Source organism: Saccopteryx leptura, chromosome 13 (assembly GCF_036850995.1).
Source record: "Saccopteryx leptura isolate mSacLep1 chromosome 13, mSacLep1_pri_phased_curated, whole genome shotgun sequence".
In the NCBI taxonomy this organism is placed as follows: domain Eukaryota; kingdom Metazoa; phylum Chordata; class Mammalia; order Chiroptera; family Emballonuridae; genus Saccopteryx; species Saccopteryx leptura.
This window is the reverse complement of record NC_089515.1, coordinates 46788334-46811383: the sequence shown is the minus strand read 5'-3', so window position 1 is coordinate 46811383 and position 23050 is coordinate 46788334. Positions and strand designations below refer to the sequence as shown.

At 48.1% G+C, this 23050-nt stretch overlaps 1 protein-coding gene across 4 annotated transcripts in view; it reads left to right on the top strand.

Moving 5' to 3' along the window:
• Positions 1–23050, top strand: part of AGBL1 (AGBL carboxypeptidase 1) — an 822308-nt gene that overhangs the window by 620274 nt on the left and 178984 nt on the right. For 2 of the 4 annotated variants that reach the window (XM_066355296.1, XM_066355293.1), the window contains one exon: positions 18934–22222. The exons of the other annotated variants lie outside the window; for them this stretch is intronic. In XM_066355296.1, coding sequence (XP_066211393.1) covers positions 18934–19135 — 202 coding nt within the window. In that variant the 3' untranslated portion in view covers positions 19136–22222. Of the gene's footprint in view, positions 1–18933; positions 22223–23050 lie in introns of those variants that run through there. 4 annotated transcript variants of the gene reach the window in all.

Genomic DNA, 23050 nt, shown 5'->3' with positions numbered 1-23050 from the left:
AAGCAGCTGGGGAGACAGGGGACCACCCACCCCAGATGATCTTTTCGGGGGAAGAAGCCTACCTGCTGATTGTGCAGCCTTCCATGCCTGCCGTGACTTGGGCTCCTGAAGAGGTGTTGGCCCGAGGCCAGCGTGCCTCTCATCTCTGTGAGGCATCTCCTCCTCCGTTCCTGCTGGGCCTCTTGCTAATTGCACTGATACACCAGAGCATCCACTTTTAATCTGGCCAAATCAATTGCACATATTACAGGTTGTAATTCCCCGAGGAACTCTTGCAAACTAATTAATACGTGGTACCCACGATAAATTATCCCCTCTTTCTTTGGCTTCGTGTTCCAGAAAGCTCTTTTCTGAGGAGGAAGAGAGAGAGTGTTGCTCAGCCTGCCTGGGACTGTCATGAAGCTGCCCTGTGTCCGGGTCATTTTTGGCGGTGTTAGAGGCGGCCCCGGGCAGGGAAAGGACTGGGCAGCCGAAGTTGCAGAGTGTCCGTGGGACCCTGTTTGGTCACTCCACCCCAGGGGAACTTCAGTTCGCTTGGAGGAATCTGGAGGCGGCCGTGGAGAACAGCTGGCAGATGTCGGGGGATTTTAGCGAGAGAAGAAGAGACATGTTCTTCTTGTCCCTGACAGCAGTCAGAGCCTCTTTCTGCAAGAGGTATTCAAAGGTGGGCTTTCATAATTTTTCTTTCCTTGTAAAAAAAAAACCAAAACAGCAGAATTTCAGAGTTTGCCGAGTCTCAGCGTTAGGCACCAAGAAAGACTTCCCTTGACTGACATGACGTCAGAGGGTAGACTCCAGAATTACATCCTAAAACGAAGAGATCGGTCCATGTGCAGGACTCATATCCTCTTTGTGGATGACCCTTCACCTGAAGCAGCATTCATATGGGAAATTGAATTCAGAACTGTCATATGGTTATCAGACCAAAGGAGGGACAGAGATGAAGGGTTGTAAATATTCAGAGCATGGCATTAGAGGATGGGGAAATTCAGACAGTCCTACGTCAGGAGGGCTGAGGATGGCGAGAGAAGGACCACGTTCTTTGAGTTGGAACGGTCGTGAGACAGTTCCTATCTGGGTCCCCTGCGTGTGGGGGATAGGTGAGTGTTTCTGTGTGCACAGGTGATTGGGGGTGTAGATTGGAATTGTGTGCACGTGTGTATGTGTAGGGGTGTGCCTGTGTGTGTTTCTGTGGGTGTAGGTGAGTATGGGTGTGTGTGTGTGTACAGTGGACTTCAGGACTTCAGGTATGTTGCACACACCGGCACACACTAGGTCAGTGAAGACCCCTAACCCCTTTCTGCTGTCCTTAAGCCTCTTCCCTGCCTGCCCGTGACAGCACGCCCGTTCTTAGTGTTATTGTCCATGGAATGTCACAGGGCAGAGGAGGGGCGACAGCGTGTCCTGGCCTGAAGCCTGGCCCCTGGCAGGCGTGGATTAGCTCTCCTCCCCTCCTGGAGGCACTGCGCACCCTACTGAGGACCATGGCGGCTGGGGGCGTGGCCAGCAGACAGTTCCCGCCTTCCTCCCCAGGTAGGGCTCAGCTCCATTTTGCAATGTGGGCAGTTAGGGTTTTGTCACTTTTCCTTTGTATGTTTGTTTTTCGAACAGAAACATGTTTCTGAAATTAGCATGGAATCCATATCTTAGCATGGAATCAGTTGAACATGAAATATGGAATAAACTCTATAGAAATAGGAAGAAAATAATTCTTTTGGGGAGAAACCTTTTATAATGCTCTTGTTTCCAAGGGAAATGGCATTCATTATGGGGTCGCAGGAAGAGCATTTTACAAGCTTGCGCCTGGGGAAGGTCAGGCCCTCCCAGTAAGATGTGTTGGGCGGAAGCGGAAGGCTGACCACGGCTTCCCAGGGCCCCCTCTCCATCCACCCTTCCATGGAAGAGGTCCAGTCTAGTCTTCATTAAGCCCGGTGTGAAGACCAGAGTCCAGACACTGCACCCTGGTTCCGTCCACATCAAAGCTTAGTCCAGTCCAGGCGTGCACTGCCGTGTCCAGGCCCACACTCGGGCTGGACTAGTGGGTGACTCCGGGGCCGCCATTTCCAAGCAGCTAGCGAGAAGGGCAGGCTTTCTCTGTTAGGCCTGTGTTTACGTTTTCAGGCTGGGAAGGACTAGCTTTCCTTTAAACCAACCAATTTATTAATTTTTGTGGGCTTGCCTTGGTTCCTCCTGTTAACCAATCAGATCCTTTCCCAGGCTAGACTGACAGGCCGCTGTGGCTGCCATCCTGGCTTCTCCAAGCATGCCTCAAAGGGGAAGCACCTTCCCCCTATAGTCTGAGATGGACTGGTTTGGTCCTGGGGTGGGGGTGGGGCGAGGGGTGTTAATCCTCTTGGCAGAGTGGTCCCCTGGGGTGTCTGGAACTGTAGATGCTACAGCTTCCTAGAGAATGAAGTGCTGTGGCTTCCCCCTGAAGCAGCCTCCATGTCTGATCTCCTCAGCTCCCTTTCTTTGTTCATGGTTAGCGCCCTACATTAAGGCTTTCAGCTTCTTTCACGGACGATCTTGGCATCTTCCTGATGATTCTTACTCTCTCATTCCTCTAATCTATGGGTTTATCTGTTTGCCTAATTTGCAGACGACCCAGGCTCTTCCTTAGTCACTGCTTTTATAAAGAGTCATTCTTTATCGCATGTATCATGGCAAGATCATTCTAACGTGTCCCCCTGTCCCTTTCCCAGTCCATTTTACACACCTTCCCAAGGTGAGCTTGTAATTGATCCGAGATTGTATCAAGGTTGAAGATATGGAATTGCCCATGTTGGACCAATCTTAACCTGCAAAAAAATAAAAAGGTCATTTTATACAGTCTGCCCCAGGGCCGCCATCCGGCTTGCGAGTCTGTGTTGGCATCCCGTCACAACAGTGTTTTGAGGGGAACTTGTGCTTTGATTCCTGTTTGGTTTTCCAGAACTTGGTAAGCCGGAGTGGTGTTCCAGAGCCTCATTTCCCGTGCATGCTGTTCGCTAGATAACAGACAGCAAAGAGCGGACATACACCATTAAAATGCAGCATCTAAGTCAAATAATGGAATGTGTCTGTGCCCACATTTAATGCCTCCCTGTACGGTCAGTTGGACTGTATCCTTTCTGAAGTCAGTACCCAGTTTCTTCCAGTATAGAATTGTCATCCAAACCTCAGTGCCAGTCTAGATGCCACTGACCACTAGCTAAAGGACCTTGGACAAATTTCTCCTTTCCAGTATAAAAATTAGGCATGTGAACAGCATGGAACTCATTGGATTGATGGCAGGCCAGCTCGTTCAGGACCAGGCTGCTCTTGGCCCTTTAGGATGCCTTCCAGAAAAATGGCAGCTCCCTGGGGCTGTTTTCTCTGCATCCTAAGTATGAGAGGAGGCACAGGAGTTTTTTTGTTTTTGTGTTTTGTTTGATTTTCAGATTTTTAAAATTTATTTTAGTGAGAGGGGAAGGGAGAGAGAGAGAGGGAGAGAGGAACATCAGTCTGTTCCTGTGTGTGCCCTGACGGGATCGAACCGGTAACCTCTGCACTTCAGGACGATGCTCTAACCAACCAAGCTATCTGGCCAGGGCAAGAGAGAGGAATTTTTAAAAATTACATGTATCCATCTGTTTTTATAGGTAAAAAAAAAAAAAAAAAAAAGCAATTCCCTATGCAAATGTTACTACATTTTTTATACCCTCACGTAAGAAAATCTTAAGTGGATATTTTTTTCAATTTGAGTGATTATCACCAGAGATAAAAATTGTAGAATGAATATAGTCAAGTTGCTTGGTAGTTAACTTTCACTTCATTTTGTGAGGAAAATATTGGGATTGCACTGATTTTTTTTAAATAGCATGTATAATTATACCCTCATTAATGATGTCAAATATTATTACTTAATACATTGCTCCAATTATGGTTTTTAAATTAAATAGCTAATCTGTAACAAGTTAAATTTAAGTAATTATGTCTAGTGCTAATGGGATAGAGTGTGCTCCAGTATCTTTCTTATGAACACAAAATAAAATGACCTATAAAATAACGTGATTTTTTGTTCCTTGGCCCTTTGGCTTCTACCCTCCACCTAGTTTCCCGTCCCATCACCAACCACATACCAACCACACACCAATCATGTACCTGATACCTTAAAAGGCTCAGACGTGGCCCTGGCCTGTGGCTCAATGGATAAAGCATTGGACTGGCATATGGATGTCCTGGGTTCAATTCCCAGTCAGGGCACAGAGGAGAGGTGACCATCTGTTTTTTCCACCACTCTCTTCCCCTTCTCTCTCTCTCCCCCTCCCTTCCATGGGTTTGAGTGTGTCCCTGTGCTCTGAGGATAGCTCAGTAGGTCCAAGTCAGCATCAGGCACTAAAAATAGCTCAGTGCTTGAACATCGGCTCCAGGTGGGGTTGCTGGGTAGATCCCGGTCGGGGTGAATGCAGGAGTCTGCCTCACTATCTCCCCTCCTCTCAGCTTTAAAAAAAGGGGCTCAAATGTGCACTGTTCGCACTATCCTCTCCCTTATTCTGGGGTTTGTAGATGATGCTTTTTATCCTGGGGTATTCTTTCCTCGCTTCTCTGCCTGGATAAAAGGTCATATGTTTCCTCCTTCAGGACACTTCCCTTCCTCTCTTTAGTAGAGTAGTTATTGCATCTACTGAGCTCCTAGGGTGCACTGCCTGCTGCTGTCTAGCATGTTCAGTGAACAAGCTATAACTTGATCTCTGACGCCTCTGCTCCCCACTCCCCTCCCAAGTCCTCTGTTCCCTTCCCAGCAGTAGCCTGCAGCCCATAGGAGGGCTGTTTATTTATTTTTTCTTCTTCTTTCTAAATTAACACATGCATGAGGAAAAAATCATAGATAATCAATAGGTGTTTTTTGATTGAATGAATGGGTTCAGTGAATCCGTAATTCTAAGAATTTTAGTGAGTTTGGGATTTATACAGCCGAGGCAAGTGGCAAACCAAAGCCGGAATAGAACAGTTACATTTTAAAATCAAAAGTTAAAAGCAAAGTATAAAGCGATGCTATTAAGTGAGGTGATTGAAAGTGTCCAGCAAAATGCCTCTCAGGAAGCTTTTTAATACGGTAGACCTGTTTTATTGGGATCGCTGGAGCTTACTCAGTAATTAGTCAATAGAAAAAACCCTTCCCAATAGATGCTGCCAGGTGATGCTAAGCCATCTCTTAGCCACGCTATTTTCATTTACATTAAAGAAGCTTTTGAAAGGCATTATAATAATTACAAGCATAATTTCTATAATTTGTAAGTTAATTTATAACCTGCCCTTTGTTGTCATTCTCATAATACAGTATCAAGTTTCTGTTGTTAAGTGATACTTGCTCTTGCCTGTGGGCAAATGATGTGATGTATTATACATGATATTAAATTTTATTATAATGTAGTACATAATAGATTTTATTATGATACTCATAACAAATTATCCCAGCCCCTCTTTGAGAGAGATTTATCTTTTGACTCCTTGTGACAAACTTTAACCAACCTGTTTCTGACAGGATATTCGCGATCTCTTCTGTCCTGTCATGGTCAGTTACGAGCCTGAGAGGTGATCTTCTCTAGATCTAACATTTTTATATTTGACAGGAAACATAATTGTCCCTTAAAATTATAACTTGTTTTTATTCACTCAAGCTGTGCCCAGTTAACTGCTCAAATCAAAATATAGTACTTCCTTAAAGGTCATTAGTCACATTTATAGTAAAATTGACTCTATCAGTTAATACTCTATTAATTGAATCCCCATAGAATGGAATGTGGGGTCAATTAAAATGGGCATCTTTGGGGTGAGGGCAGCCTCCTTCCACAGGTTCTGCCAGCTCTGTCTCACACACTTGATTTCTCCGTAGTCTGCTTCTCTGCCCTGGGAGTGCATTCTAAACCTTTCATATCCCTTTACGTGCTGTATGTCGGTTATTTATCTACTTGACAAAAAAGGATCGCTACCCTCTACATCATATCATTCCTGAGAGACATGTCTGCTGCCTCCTTTTCCCATTTATCCAGTAATTTCTCCCGATGATGTTTATGTCCCTTGCATCCGTGGACACTCTGCCCGACTCTCATTTATGGTCCAGGAAAATGCCTGACATCACAGGGTAACCATCAGTAAACATGTAACTTATAGGACACCTACAAAAGGGCGGTGTTTACCCCGGACCAGGGGTATGGAGCCCGGAGCACGGCCGTGGCTCTGTGTTCTGAAACCAAGAGCTGTCTGGCTTGCTTTCTGCAGCCGAGATGAGAATGCATCGCTCTGTAAACTGCTTGAAATCCCTGGGTGTCTCTGAAGGCAAGGAGATTTGATTTTGTTCTTACAACCAAAAGACCTGTGTAAAGAATTCTTTTAGGCTGTAACAATAGCAACACCAAATCCTTTTATCTGAAACCTAAGTGCTGAATAGAAACCTAGAATTTGAGTGACAGCTCCCAAGATAACAAAATACGATCTTTAAACAGCAATGCTGGTTTTGTGTTTTCATATGGGCTCTCTGGCTTCTACCATGTCCTGCAGATGTGGGACTTCTTTTTTCTTTTTCTTTTTTTTAATCTTTTTTATTTTTACTGTCAACATCTTACTCGAATGCTCTCTTCATTCCTGGGACAGAAAATAAAAACATCTGCCTATGCTAGCAAATGAGACTTTCACATGGAAACATGGTAACTTAGTTTTAGCATATGATCTCATAAAGAAATGGCTCAGTCCTGGCTGAGTAGCTCAATTGATTATAGCATGTACTAGTACTCAAAGGTTGTGCATTTGATTCCCAGTCAGGGCACATACAAGAATCAATCAAAGAATGCATAAATAAATGGAAAAACAAATATCTCTTTTTCTCCCTCCCCTTCTCCTTCTCTCCCCCTCTCCCCCTCCCCCCTCCCCTCTGTCTCTCTTTTTTTCTCTAAAAATACAATAAATAAATATGTAAAGAAAAGAAATGGTCATTCTACACTTTAACATCTACAGCCTCAAAATTTAAAGTATAAATTTTTCTTTTTTTAAGAGAAATTATTTTAAGACTTGATTCATTTTAGAGAAGAGAGAGAGAGAGAATGGAGAAGGAGCAGGAAGCATCAACTCCCATATGTGCCTTGACCAGGCAAGCCCAGGGTTTTGAACCGATGATCTCAGCGTTCTAGATCGATGCTTTATCCACTGCGCCACCACAGTTCAAACTAAAGAGTGAATTTCCTTAAACATATTTACAATTTCCATGTGTGGCTATTAGCAATCAGGAGAGACATAGGTTCATCCCTCATCTGGGTACAACATGGGTTTTTCTTGTGTTGAGAAACAGAGTTTGTCTGCCATCCCCTAACGGGATTTGTTTGGAGCACTTTCTGTGCATCAGGCAAGAGCTAAGAGCTCTGAAAGGTGTGAGTCAGTCTGACCTACAAGGGAAAATACCATGAGCTCGCTTGCTCATATCACAGGGGTACTTCTTTCTAGTCTGCATAACGATGGATGTTTTTCCAAAGGAAATAACATCTGGGCTTGCTCTTGAGCCATCTGGGCTTTCCATTCCCAGTGTGGACAAGTCCTGCCGGGGGTGAGGACGACGGAGACACAAAGACCCGACTCTGGGGAACAGGTGCAGTGACACAGATCCACTTTATTCAGGAAGTAAGCTAGCTTATATACCTGGGTTCAGCCAATAGGCTGTTAGAGCGTGTCCTTCACAGCCAATGACTGAAAAGAACAGGGAGCTGCGTGCTTGGCGCTAAGTCACTTCCTTATAGTGGGCAAGCTTCCTTCCTGGGTGTGCCCAGGAGGCTTCTGGGAGCTGGAGTGTTCTCACAGCATTGCGTCAGCCACAGCTGCTAGGAATGCGCTCTGCGCTCCACCCGCACCCAGTGTTGAGAAGGATGCATTGTGGGTAGAGGCAGCGACATCCACGTCGGGGGAGCACCCCCATCCTAAGCATGTTTGGGGCGAGGCGAGAGCCGGTTAACCTGAATGTGGGGATGATGTGGGGAACGGAGCTGGAAAACTCTGGTGAAGCCATAAGGAGAGATCAGATTGCAGAGGCTCCTTTTCCTCCCCGGGCACATAGCATCACATCTGTCAAATAGGAGATGACACGGACTAAATCTCTCTTCAGTGAAGCGGGGGAGGCAACGCGGTCTGCAGAGGTGCTACAAAGTGGCCGCTGGGAGAGGGCTCTGCTTAAAGTGTGTTTAAGACAGTGAGACTACGTAATTTTCCATTAGACTATTTCTGTGTAAAGCAATTCATTAGAACAAATAGAAATAATAGGATACATGAATGGGAAGAGATATATGTCTGCATATCTGTTTGTCTATCTGGGTTCCTTCAACCTCTTCCATCATTGGAACCGTAAGTCTCGGCTTTAAAAATAAACACCTTCTTTAACACTCACCTGGCTGCACACCGCCTTCCAGGCCCCGGACCTCATGCTCACCAGCGCCCTTGTCCAGTTCCGACCTGGAGTCCCCTGCTGTGTGCGGCCATCCTGAGTGCATAGTGAGGGGGCGGAAACGGGAACGCCCCTGCATCAAAACTGTGCTCATCCTGAGAACATCGTCCTCGGGCGCTGAGCCCCTGCCTGTGCTTCACCAGGCTGTTTCCTTTCCTTTTCGTCCTAACGTTGTTCCAGGCTTCCGTGCAGGGTCTCCTACTGCTTATCGCCCCATTTAGAGCAGGGGCCTCTCAGGGTGTAGTGAGCTCTGTGAAGCTCTTTATTAATAGCAGAGGGCTTCTACAAGTCTCCAGCTGGGTTAATATGAAAAAGAAAATACACCACAAACTAAACAAAAAAGAAAATGTGTTCTCCCTCTGGATAAAGAGATCTGAACACACAGGTTCGCAATGATGTGTATAAACCTCAGGGCGCTTTAATTTTTCTCCTGCTTTCTCTAAAGGTTTAGTAAACCTTCTGGGAGGAAGCAGGGAGGAAGGTGGCAGGAGAGTGTGGGTTACAGCCTCTCACCACCCCTGTCGCTGCTCCGTGCCGAGGCCGGGCAAGAGAGAGTGCCTCTCTCTGACAGCCTGTGTTTCGGGGGTGCTGACTAGGTTCCCAAAGAACAAACTCAGCAATCCTAGTAAAACATGCTTAGGACATTAGTGATGAAATTCGTACTGTTGATGCTTTGTAAGTGCCGTTAGCCAGACTTATACCCAGAGCTTGTAGATGTCAAGTTTGAGGAGAGGGGTGATGTTATGCAAAGAGCTGGATGCAAAAGGGAACTTTCTGGGGCTGGGGAGGAGTGGGCCGTTTCAGAACCTCTGTAAAATGGGCTTTCTCTGTTGCCTTCCATGGGGACGGCGCTTGGCTTTGGACATTCCTGTCTGTGTCCCTCCCCTCCCCTCCCCTCCCCTCCCGTCCCCTCCCCTCCCCTCCCCTCCCCTCCCCTCCCCTCCCCTCCCCTCCCCTCCCCTCCCCTCCCCTCCCCTCCCCTCCCGTGTGTTCACAGCCTCAAGCTGCTTTAAAGATCACTGTCTGCACCTCCAGTGCTGGCTACGTTTGTGTGGGGTTTGTTTTTTTTGTTTGTTTTTTTGTTTTTGTATTTTTCTGAAGCTGGAAACGGGGAGAGACAGTCAGACAAACTCCCGCATGCGCCCCACCGGGATCCACCCGGCACGCCCACCAGGGGCGATGCTCTGCCCACCAGGGGGTGATGCTCTGCCCCTCCGGGGCGTCACTCTGCCGCGACCAGAGCCACTCTAGCGCCTGGGGCAGAGGCCAAGGAGCCATCCCCAGGGCCCGGGCCATCTTTGCTCCAATGGAGCCTTGGCTGCGGGAGGGGAAGAGAGAGACAGAGAGGAAGGAGGGGGGGTGGAGAAGCAAATGAGCGCTTCTCCTATGTGCCCTGGCCGGGAATCGAACCTGGGTCCCCTGCACGCCAGGCCAACGCTCTACCGCTGAGCCAACCGGCCAGGGCCTGTTTTTTTGTTTTTTTTTTAATGTGAGTCATTATGAGTCCAGACTGTTCACCAGAACACAAAATCCAGTCCGAAAGAGAAAACTGGAGGAGTTAAAAAATGAACACATTCTGAAGTGAGGAAGAAGCAGAGGCGGACTTCGTTCATGGGCTGAGAGCTGTACGTGGCTTGTTCATTTCTGGTGTGAGACATAATGTATAAACACCACGTCAGGAGTTCTGTAACAAGTGCAGAGCAGTACTTAAAAATGTCTATAAAATTGTGAGTTGGAAAGTAACTGCACAGTTTATCTTTGATATTCTCAAAAGATCAAAGCCTATATCCGTGTTCTAGAATTTCTGGATGTGCTCCGTTTCCACTGAGCACTCTCTCCTGACCTTGGCCACTGCCTGGCTCACCCGTACGTTGTACATTGCTCACCATGTAGCCAGTGAACAGGCGTACTTTGTGGCTTTGAGGCGTGCAGGAAAGGTGAGTCTGGAGCGGGCTCTCCCGGACACTGTAGCCTGAGCAATGCCATCATCATTCGTTTCTGAAATGACACCCTGACTCGCCTGCAGCCACCTTCTCTAAGCAGGTGGCATTGGGCCATCATGATCTTGATGGGAATACCCACACAGATGGGTTAACTTCTCCAGGCCCCTGAGCTACAAAGTAGAGCCAGCCTTGCACCCTGGCCCCAGTTCTGTTTTACCCCTGGGTGAGTTTCCAAGGAAAAGGACTGAGTGACTAAATGTGATTTGGCTCAGAGGTGTTTCATCAGCTATACTAGGTGAGTCATTCACAGTGTGTCAGAAGCATCATAAAATTGCCAAATTTTTAGCTCTTGACTATCTTCTACAATGAATTGGCATTTTATATATATGGTGTTTTCCTTCAAACCATGTAGGTCAATAAATTTATCATACCTCTGGTGCTAAGTTATGAGAACTTAAGAGAAAAGCCCTTGGTGACAAGTTTCATCAAATAATCTCCCCTCTCCTTCTTCCCCTCTTCCCCTCTTCCCGTCTTTCCCTTCCACCCTCTCTCCATCTCTCCATCTCTCCCCTCTTCTCTCCCCTTCTCTCCCCTTCTGTCCCCTCTCTTCTCCCTTCTCTTGCTTTTTTTTTTTTTTGTATTTTTCCGAAGTTGGAAACGGGGAGGCAGTCAGACTCCCGCATGCGCCCGACTGGGATCCACCCGGTACGCCCACCAGGGGGCGACGCTCTGCCCACCAGGGGGCGATGCTCTGCCCATCTGGGGCGTCGCTCTGCCGTGACCAGAGCCACTCTAGCGCCTGAGGCAGAAGCCACAGAGCCATCCTCAGCGCCTGGGCAAACTTTGCTCCAGTGGAGCCTTGGCTGCAGGAGAAGAGGAGAGAGACAGAGAGGAAGGAAAGGGGGAAGGGTGGAGAAGCAGATGGGTGGTTCTCCTGTGTGCCCTGGCCGGGAATCGAACCCGAGACTCCCACATGCCAGGCTGATGCTCTACCACTGAGCCAACTGGCCAGGGCCTCCTTCTCTTGCTTTTATTCTTTCTCATAAACCCACTGACTCCCAGTCTTATATTTTGTATTCTATATTTCTATTTCTACACCCTCACACCATAATGGATTTACTTATTCAATAAGATGAGGACATGTATTTCTATGACTTTGGGGGGGTGAGAATGACACTAGACCTATAGCCCACGTGACAGAGCCCATAATTTTGATTTGGCTGAATTGCTGTTACCCAGGGCTACCTCAGGCAAGGCAGATTTTTATACAACAATATTTATTAATTACATTAAAGGAAACAAGACCCCTTGGCCTTATCTGATTATTGTACACATATGCCATGTGTACCTTTAAGATACTGAGAAAATAACCCCAACACCAAAGATTTCTCTTTTCCCAGCTGTACAATAGGAATGATAATATCACCTATAGATTTTGGTTTGTTTGTTTATATTTTAAATGAAAGAAGATCAAATGCAAAAGCCCCTGGCACCCAGCAGATGGTCAGCAATGTTCATTCTCTCCTTTCCCAGTAGTACCTAGTGCTTTTCTCTGGGTGCACGAAACGCTCTGTTACAGGAGTGAGCAAAAAAAAAAAAAAAAATGTTGGGGGATAATAATCAGTTATTACCTCTTAAAAGTGTTGAATCAGTGGCAGACTTTGTGATGATGTGAAGAACTGGGCAAATAGGAAACAGTCAGGACGCACACTGATTGCTCCGGGCGATGGTGGTCTGGAGCGCGACCTCAGCATTTAAAGAGAACACGAGCGAAGACAGGGCCCCTAATGCTGCATCTTAGCCAGCGTCGGCCCCACGGTGTGCCACAGGCCGGGCTTGGCTCCCTGTTAGCATGCAGAATTATTTTGTGCCGTGGAGCTCTGTCTTCCCCTAACCAAGAAAACAAACAAAGCAAAATAAGCAGAACTAATTAAGATCGTCATATCTCAATAAATATGCAAATGGAAAATCAAAACAAAGAAATTCTATTTATCACATCATAAAGTTGCAGATTGCAGCACTGGGGTAGAGACTCCGTAACGGCTTTGCTTAGAATCTGTGCGGTGGCTGTTTCAGGGTTTGTTCTTGAGGAAGAGGATGATGGACCGGGTCGTGGTCCAGGTACTCTCAAGACTGGTCTCCATACTCGACGGGGAGGAAAAGGGAATAAAACTCATTGAGTTCATGTGTCATGTGTTATGCTAGCAAACTTGTTTTCTTTCTTCATATCTTTTCAAGAAGAAAGCTGGCGGCCCTGGCTTGATAGCTCGGTTAGTTGGACTGTTGTTCTGATGCTCAGGGGTTGTGGGTTTGATCCCTGGTTAGGGCACATGCAGGAATGGATCAATATTTCTGCCTCTCTTGCTCCCTTCCTCTCTCTCTAAAATCAGTCAATAAATTAAAAAAGAATTTTTTTAAAGAAGAAGGCTAGGGACCCTACCTGGCCAGCTAGTTCAGTTGGTTAGAGCCGTGGTCCCCAACCTCCGGGCCACGGACTGGTACCGGTCCACAGAGAAAGAATAAATAACTTACTTTATTTCCGTTTTATTTATATTTAAGTCTGAACAATGTTTTATTTTTAAAAAATGACCAGATTCCCTCTGTTACATCCGTCTAAGACTCACTCTTGACGCTTATCTCGGTCACGTGATACATTTATCCGTCCCACCCTAAAGGCCGGTCCATGAAAATATTTTCTGACATTAAACCAGTCCGTGGCCCAAAAAAGGTTGGGGACCACTGGGTTAGAGCATTGTCCCGATACCCCAAGGTTACAGGGTCGATCCCTGGTCAGGGCACATTCAAGAATCAACCAGTGAATGCATAAGTAAGTGGAATGACAAATTGGTCTCTCTCTCTCTCTCCCCCCCCACCCCTCCCTCTCTCCCCACCTCTCTCTGAAATCAATAAATTTTTTAAAGACGAAAGCTAGTAGCATGCCCATTATACAGATGAAACTCAGAGAAAGTCAGTTCTTGTTTCTCACTGGGACTTTGAGGCCAAGATTAAAATCCTGGTTTACTTGTCTGACTCCAAGTTTCTGTTGTCTTTCTGATATACACTTTTTCTCCCTTCTGCACATGTGATTCACCAGTGCCCCCAAGCCACTTTGGAATGTGTGTCTGCAGGGTATCAAAGCAGTCAGATGAAAGAGAAGAAATGAAGTCAGTGTTTTCTCCATTCAGTTCCCACCTCTGGGTATTAAGGGCCCCCCTCTCAATGGAAGCAGTTAGACTTCTGCACAATATTATTTTCATTTATACTTAAGTTACAAATGGTGATTCCTTATTGAATTCATCACTTTGAAAGAATAAGATAAAGGTCCTAGCCAAGTACTGTGTTGGTTGGAGAATGTCCCAATACGCCAAGGTTGGGAGTTCAGTCCTTGGTCAGGGCACATGCAAGAATGAATGAATGGATACATAGAGGAGTCAAACAACAAGCCAGTGCTTCTCTTCCTCCCCTTCTCCCTCCACCTCTTTTCCTCCTGTCTCTCTGAAATCAGGAAATAAATTTAAAAAAGAAAAGAGAAAGACCAAGGGGGAGAATTGCGGATGCCCTGACACTGTTGAGTCACCCTTCATCTGCCTCGTCATATGTATTCATCTCGAGGGAGCCAAATCTGTCAGCTGCCCAGCGCAGCTCCTAATGATGTTGGCAGTTGCATTGGGGAAACAGAGTCTCCTCTCTGCCTTGCACGGCCCTTAGAAGGCGGCTCTCCCTGGACACCAGGGCTGTCCGTGCCGTCCTGGTCCGTGGGCCAGCGTAAGCCACTTCCTGAGGTATTACCTGGAATGGGCGACCAGCTAATGAGCTGGGTCCTGAATGGCACTATTAGATGTTCCTCACGGCCCCTGGGCATGAGAACAGTGCCGCTAACAGCCTTATAACCAGTAGAGGTCAACACAAATAGAGTTGCTTATTACCACCGGCAATAACATTTAAGACAAAAATAAGTAACATGGCAAAGAAAGTGTGGGAAGAAAGCTGCTTGGGCAGAGGAAAGCCAGGCGAGAGGCTTGCTATGGTGCTAGGTCTTCAGGAGGTGGGGCGCCAGCTTTGTCTCGGTGTGGGGGTTGGCAGGAGTGTCAGGGACCATCTTACTGCCTTCTGCTAGACTTGAGCAATTTGGTTCAAAGACAATAAGATAATGGACTGAGTGGTGGCAGGATCTGTAGCAACCCTGACCCCTCACCAGGGACACTTGGCTATCAGCAGTTTATTTTTTTGTATCCGTCCCCTTTTCTTATTTTTTTTTAGTAGTTTATATTCTTATTCTTGTCGCTTAAATGTGATTATGGTTTCCATAATTTTTAATCACCTTTAATTTATTTTTTGAGCTATAAAAACATACTCTTTGATCTCCTAGTTAGTACAGAATAAATAGTTGACAACTAAATAATGGGAGGGAAGGAGGGAAGGTGGGAGGGAGGCAAGTGGAATACCAGGAAAAGAGCGTGTTCTGAGTCTGTGTTGCTTGATGATCTAGTATTTTGAATCTGCTGTGCTAATTAACACCTCTACGTCGTCACTGGTTCTTTGTCTTCCATTCCTCCTCACATGTAGACAGCTTAGTGGACTCGGTCATTTGTGTCGTGGAAAACTGGTCACGCCTGCACTCCCTGCAGTCCTCCCGTGCCGAGGTGACACCCTGGTCCTTGCTCAGTGTGTTTCTCCCTCTGGCTTTCCCTCTAGTGCTTGAATTCCTTTTGTACTTTTGTCAAAATTTCAGTTCGTTTTCCTTGTGTGGCTCTAATTACCAGTCTGGTAATCAGTGTCTATTAGTGCCTGCCTCCTTTTCTTTGACAGCCTTGGTAGAGGTTGCTCAGTTTTATTGATCTTGACAGCTCTTTGTTTTGTTGAATTTCTCTATTGTTTTCTGTTTTAATGACATTGGTTCCTGCTATCTTTATTAGTTCCTTCTACTTGCTTTGGAATTATGTTGCTCTTACTTTTTCTATTTTCTTGAGGTAGTCACTGAAGTTTCTGACTTGAGGGTTCTCTAAGGTAAGCATTTACTGCTGTGTGTGTCCCTCTTACAACACTGTCTATGTCCCACAAGTGTTGACGGCATGTTGCATTTCTTTCTTTCATATTTATTTATTTTATTTTTTTAATTTTCTGTAACATACCCTCTTTGACCTCCTGAATTATTTAGAAGTGTTTTTTAATTATTTTCCAAGTGCTTGGAATTCTTCTTTGTCCTCTTGTGTTTGACTTTTAGCTTGGTTCCATTGTGGTCAGAGAACACGCTTCACACAGTTTCACTTCTCAATGTGCTACGGTTCGTTTATGACTCAGGATATGGTCTGTCCTGGTATGTATTCCATGCACACTAGAAAAAATATGTATTCTGCTGGTATTGGGTGTAGTCTTTTGTAAGTGTTATGTCTTGTTGGTTGACAGTGTTGTTGCTGAGTTTTCGTCCGATTGTTTAATCGCCTGCTCAGAAAGGTGTGTTGCAGTCCTGAGCTATCATTATAGATTTGTTTAATTCTTCCAATTCCGTCAGTTTTTGCTTCACATATTTTGCAGCTCCGGCCAGGACGTACACAAACAGGAGTTCTTTGACCTTTTGATATAGGGTGACATTATATCATCATATATACCTCCTTGTCCCTGGTTACTACTCTAAGGTTTATTTATCCTTGCCTCACCATACCCACATGAGAAATACATTGTGCTACGGTGTGACAGTGGCTGCGATATCACTCAGTGATAGGCATTGTCCAGCTCCATTTTAGTGTTATGGGACCTTCGTCATGTATGCGGTCTGTCATAGACTAAACATTGTTCTGCAGTGCATGACTGCAAGGCTCCATGTAAAGATATGATGAATATGTATATATATGAACATATATACATACATACATAATATATATAACATAATTTTATAATATATTGTGCATTGTTTATTGGATTCTATAATATATCATAATTATATTATACATTACGTTTATTTTTATTTCTTAATTATAAAGGACACCATATTTGATTAAAATCTCTAAAATGCACTAATATGATAATTATGGTTTACTTTATATATAAAACCTTTGCAAGTCACCTCAGAAAAAGCAGTTTCCCACAAGTTGATCCAAAATGTAGATTTTTCTATGTATGTACCTGTTATATGTTCAATTTGATAACTGTTTATTGTATGTCTAGTATGTTCTCAGCACATTCTACCAGAGAACATGAATATGAATCAGACAGAAGCATAGGCATTATTCACAATAAGACTAGAAACATGGGGGGAGGGGAGGGCACAAAGAAAACCAGATAGAAGGTGACGGAAGACAACTGGACTTTGGGTGATGGGAATACAACATAATGAAATGTCAAAATAACCTGGAGATGTTTTCTCTGAACATATGTACCCTGATTTATCAATGTCACCCCATTAAAATTAATAATAAATTTAGAAAATATTTGAAAAATGAATAAATTAAAGGATACAAGTGTTCAACAACAACAACAAAAAGAAACATTATTAAGAATCCAGACAAATTAAGGGAATATGTAAAGATGAATATTTAGAGGAAGAAAATTTCAATAATAGACAAAGTTACCCAAACAGTCATTTGTTGGAAATTAAAATGAGCTTTCAGAAAATACATCTCGTTTAGCTGGCTGTGAGTTGGAAGGTCATTTTAGATATAAAAAGTTGGTTACATGAGTCCAGACTTGGGAAGAGTTAGTCTGCGTGTTTGAATGCCCACATCGGGATCAGCCTGACTTCGTGACTGCAGTGGGACAGGACCACGTTCAGAGTGACTGTGGCCGCGTCCACAGCGGAGGACGAGAGGCCTCATTGGGGAAAGACCGACTCTTGTTCAGTCCGGGCTCCCGCCAAAGTTCCCGTTAGGGGGTCCTGCCCACCGGGCTCACGTCGCAACAGTCAGCCTCAGAGACTCAGGCCAGTCCTGGAGTCTGCAGCTGACCCTAGAGGGTGGCTGAGAGATGCTGTGAGCAGTGCAGCTTGGCAGGCTTTGCAGTAGTGACTGCAGGAACCCTGGTGTGAAGCAACAAAGCACAATGTGGGCTCTCCTTCGGCACCATGCTGTACCACCCTCGGTATGCACGTGGCGTGGTGGAGTTCAGCTTGGAGGCTGCCTTTATATGGGGGGCACTCTGTTGGCTGCATCCTGCGTTTTCTCGCTTTGTATTCGCAACCCTTGCGATACGACTGCCTCTCTGTGAGGGTGAAGGGTGTTTCCACGGTCCCATAGCCAGTATTTAAACTCAGCACCTTGCCAGGATACAGCGCTGTCGACTTAGGACCCAGCATGGTGACAGTGAAGCCACAGGCAACCCTGTGCCTGCCGACTTGAGCTTGTGTGGCCGCTGGGCAGCTCTTACCTTCCATGGCTCAGTTTCCTGGTCACCAGCGATTCAGCCTGGAAAGTATGCTAATTTAATGACGTGCTGCTGTGGAAACAAGGCTCAGAAGCCCTGCCCCCTTCCTCTCCATCAGGCAGTGACCCACCAGACCTTCAGTTTAGGGGGCCCATCCATCACTAGACATTAAGGACCTGGCCCTGATGCCTTCCCGAGCTAACAGGTAACCGCACCGCTGAGGACCCGTTTGTGTTGTTTACGGCAAGGCAGGTGGGTGAACGGCTGTCTGGTTTATGAAACGCTTGCCCTGTGTAAACCACGGAGGAGGAACCCAGCCTGCTGATGCTCCTGACTGGTTAAGTTCCAAGTAGGGAGTGAGTAGGAAGTCTTCAGGAAAGAAGGGGCCGCTCGCTGAGGAGGGAGGGGCACTGTTCCTTGGAAGGAAGTTCTTGTTCACAGTGCATGGGTAGGCTGTGTTGTCCGTTCCTGGGGCCCTTAGCTCGCTTGCTGGCCTTCCCCTGCTCATCTTCCATTTGGGTAGAAACTGACAGGAAGCCGGGGAGGGGGCGGGGAGCACATAGGGAGTAGAGGAAGCTGTTTACCACCTTGCTCTCTCGCTTATTAATTTCAGCCTGGGTTAATTTTCTAATTCCAGTAAACAGTCTCACGATGAAGGAAAGGTCTGCAGCCTGACTCATCGTGCTGTCAGAGCAGGAGACGTGAAGGGTATTGAGTCCTCCCTTCTCTGGTCCCACCATTTCCTGGGAGTGGATGACATGACAATCTCACTCAGTGGTGACTTTCTCTGATTCTTCTTCCCTGTGAGACCAAAGGGTCCTGAAAATCTTGTCCACATCTTGTGGATGGAAATCTTCCCAGCTGGACTTAGAAACCCAGGCTCTGCTGGCAAAGGAAGAAGGCTGCCCCGATTTTGTGCGATCGCCTTCCTCTCTCTCCAGGTAGCGGTTGAGGGCAGGGCGCTGTGCGTGCAGCTCAGGGCGCAGGGACGCTTGAACTCCGCACGCAGAGAAGAGAAAGCCCACTCTTCTTTCTAACTTCTTGTCAATGTTCCTTCCTCTGGGTAACTTTCATTTCCTCTTCCTCTCCCCTCCTCCCCTTTTCTGTGTCCCCTCTCCTCTGTGTATCTCCTTCCTTCCCTTCCTGCTCCTCTCTTTCTTGTGCACATGTCACGGGGACCCATGGCAGACGCAGCAGCAGCAGCCTTGCCTCAGACCTGGACGATGAGCCCCCGTGCCTGGAGGAGATTGATTACTGTCCAGACAGCCGCTCAGACCCGGAAGGGAGCTTCTCTGAGCTGGACCGGCAGATCCAGGAGTGGGCCTCCCACCACGATGAGGGAGAGGAAGACGAGGAGGGGCCAGGACAGGGGCGAAGAGCCGCGCTGTAGCCCGGAGGTGCAGGGCCAGTTCCGCCTCTGCAAGGAGTGGACTAGCAGCCACATTGTGTCTTCACCATCAGACATGCGCAGTGTCCTTGCAGAAATCCAGCCCCTATATGCTCGGCAACTCTATTTCCAGATTGCTTCTGGTTTCACTAAGCCTAGACGCTGGCTACTTTGTAATTGTATTCTTGTACATGCATCATGCACTAATTTAGATCCAAGACCTAGGAGCCAGGGTGCGTGCTGTGATGTGAGGAGGTGTTGCTATCGCTATGACCATTAATAGTATCTTTTGTTTCCCTGTTTACCAGGATGCTCTGCTGTAGTTCAGAAATCACACATCCACCCTTTGTTGTTCAGAGTTCTGTAACGAACAGGAGGCCTTTGCGGGAAATAACAGACACAGTTGAGATCCACGCTGACAGCCTCCCTTAACGTACCTGGTAGTCATGACTTCCACTCTGACCTAGAGAACAGCACATAACGCTCTGTTCTTTCATTGATTCACAAAGTCAAGGTGCCATTATTAAACATGTAGGTTGTGGGAGGGACAGAAATAATACTGATTTGTGGTCACCAATTTGTGCCCCCACTCAAATTAGTCTATGGTGTTACCTTCTAGTCGTCTAATATGTTTCTGAGAGAAAGTGACTGGGATAGGTAAATTTCTGGTGTGTTCAGGAAAAGCCAGGAACATAGACTTTTTGTTGACTCATCTATGTAATAAATATGTACAATGCATTCTTCCCTGCATCACATGTAACAAAGCTCTAAAGATGCAGAGAGAAAAGAGCAACTTTGTGTCCTCAAGTTGCTCACAGTTCAGTGGGAGAGATGAACAAAACATTTTATTTTAATGCAGATGCGCCTGCTACTATGGAGCCGAACAGAGGATAGTACAGGATTGCCTCATCTAATGGGGGAAAAGCTTACCACAAGATGATAAGTTAGGTGATCCTTAGAGGAAATGCAAGGGTTTCCTGGTAAAAAGACAAGCAGAAACACATTAGGGGCTGGAAAGAGTTTGTGCAAAGGCCCTGTGGTAGGCTTCATGCTGGTAATGCAATGTCAAGTGTGACTGATTTTAAAAATGTGCCTGTCTGTGGGGAAAGGAGGAGAGTGCAGGCATTGACATGGAAAAGATGGACATCGATCTGACCGGGCAACACTTGACGCCCTGATGAAAAGGCTGAACTCGATTCTGACTGTGCTGCGGAGGCAGAGTTTCCGGCAGAGGCCCATCCAGGGCCGATGGCACAGGTTTTCCCACCAGTATCCATGCCCCCATTGTTTATGGCTGCCTGGCACACTTGCTGTGCTGGTCATGCAGCAGTAGGGGAGTGCCCTGGTGTGGCATGATCATATTTGAGTGGCAGCAGGTTTTGGGTGAAATGAGAGCTAGTGAGTGTAGTTTGCGGCCATGTTGAATATCGGGAGCCCTTCAGGTGTCCTGATGGAGAGGACCACCCCCCAGAAGCCAGGGGCACATCAGGTAAAGAAGCAGAAAAAGGAAAGATGTACCAAGTGTGCTGGGGACCTGGTTACAAGTCCTGAGTCCGGGTCCCACTCTGCTGAGAAGGAGTTCTCTAGGAGGGAACAGGGGGGCAGGGAGCACAGACTTCCTCCCCTTTCCCCGCAGGACTGAGGCCATCCTGTGGCCCGCCCGCCTCATCTGTCTTCAGTCCGGTGTGGGCAGTCACCGGAGCGGCTCTTCCTAGCCGGCCAGCTGTCTCGCGGTGGCCGAACCACTATGGTGAATCGTTCTGAAAGGAGGTTCTACCAAGCTCAAGGCCAGATGAGATGACACAGAATTTCAGGAAGCTGGAGGCTATTAATGGGGAAGAGATGGGGTTCAAAGTGTGCGGAGGGGATGAAGGTCTAGGGACGCGACATTGGGGCCCTGCCACTTGCACGCTGTCCTGTGGCAGCTGTTGTCTGCTGCTGTACGTGACAGGGTGGGGGACAGAGGGACCTGCGGTTTCCTGGGGCAGCCTGTCAACCTTCTTCGACGAGCAAAGGTGGGGAGCTCATCTTTTCCACCTTGGGGACCATCCCGATGGGGTAGAGAGGCACAAGCCTTTTTGTGGTCGGCTAAGCCATGCTTCTGTGACCCCCTAAGGGTCGTGACACTGCTGACTGTGCATGACAGCTCTCTGTGGTGACACTCTGGGCTCTGTGTCCCCCACAGGACTGAGTCTAGCTCTCTGGGCCGATCCTTGCACAGTCTGGCCTGGATCTCCTTTGCAGACTCAAGTTCTCCTCTCCCGTCTCTTCAGTTTTCCACGGGACATAGCCTCACTTTATCTCATCACACTGTGAACACGCCTGAGCATGCACACATGTACATATGCATGTGCGCACACACGCACACACCCCACTCGTGAGCCGGCCGGCTTCCTAAATGGCCTCTCTGATTTTCAAGCCTTCACACCCTCTCCTGATAGGCATCTCCCGTGACGGCACTTGTGTGTGCCACGGCCCAGTTCTCATATCACCTTCCTTCTGTGAAACCTTCTCTGATCACCCAGCCACGTTATCTCCTCTCTCTTCTGTCCCCGCTGTCCCCACCTCCCCTTTTACAGCGGGCTTGCCATTTACAACCTTATTTGGGTGTTTTTTTCCAGCCCATCCCACTAGCTAGTGACTAGAGCTCTAAGACGCACAGGCCTGCTGGTGTCTGTCTGTCTGTCCCTGCCCCTTGACACACGGAGAGTGCTCGAAAGCGGATCTCCTTCCCAGCCGCAAACCTGGACATCCGGTGTCCAAACAGAAGCCCATCTATTTCCCGTCAGCTCCACTGTTTCCCCTCTCAGATCAGTCTGGCCGTAGAAGGGACATTGGTCCCATGAAGCACGCATCCTGCGTAAGCACAGCCCGGCCTCTCAGGGCTGTGGTTGCCGTGGGAGAAGATTCCCTGTGCGGGGCGGCTTAGCAAGGAGCAGGGTGGCCGTGTCCTCGCCCGGGTGGGGTGGCCGTGTCCGTGCCCGTGAGGGGTGGCCGTGCCCTCGCCCGGGTGGGGTGGCCGTGTCCGTGCCCGTGAGGGGTGGCCGTGCCCTCGCCCGGGTGGGGTGGCCGTGTCCGTGCCCGTGAGGGGTGGCCATGTCCGTGCCCGTGAGGGGTGGCCGTGTCCGTGCCCGTGAGGGGTGGCCGTGTCCTCGCCCGGGTGGGGTGGCCGTGTCCGTGCCCAGGTGGGGTGGCCGTGCCCGTGAGGGGTGGCCGTGTCCGTGCCCGTGAGGGGTGGCCGTGTCCTCGCCCGGGTGGGGTGGCCGTGTCCTTGCCCGTGAGGGGTGGCCGTGCCCTCGCCCGGGTGGGGTGGCCGTGTCCGTGCCCGTGAGGGGTGGCCATGTCCGTGCCCGTGAGGGGTGGCCATGTCCGTGCCCGTGAGGGGTGGCCGTGTCCTCGCCCGGGTGGGGTGGCCGTGTCCGTGCCCGTGAGGGGTGGCCGTGCCCTCGCCCGGGTGGGGTGGCCGTGTCCGTGCCCGTGAGGGGTGGCCGTGTCCGTGCCCAGGTGGGGTGGCCGTGCCCTCGCCCGGGTGGGGTGGCCGTGTCCTTGCCCGGGTGGGAATGTTCAGAGGAGGCGGTGGCAGCGCAGGACCAGAGCGTGTCTGGCTCTCCAGTGGCTGAAGGGTCATCCAGGAGCCCGAGCCCGTGGGCTCACCTCGGCGAGAGCTGGCACATCTCTGGGCGTGCAGTGCCAGCTTGGCCGCCTGGACTCTGGCGCAGTCCTGTCTGTGAGAACCCACGCATTCCATCTGTTGGCTTCCTTTGCTTCTGGGCCTCCCGCGAAAGATCGGGAGCCACAGAGAACGTTGGAAAAGGACCTGGCACTGGAATTTCAAGCTTAGAGGGAGGGTTGCCAAGGCGAGTGAGGCCCCGTTCCTCCCCTGAGTGGAGACGTTCGTGAGCATGGCTTCTGTTCCCC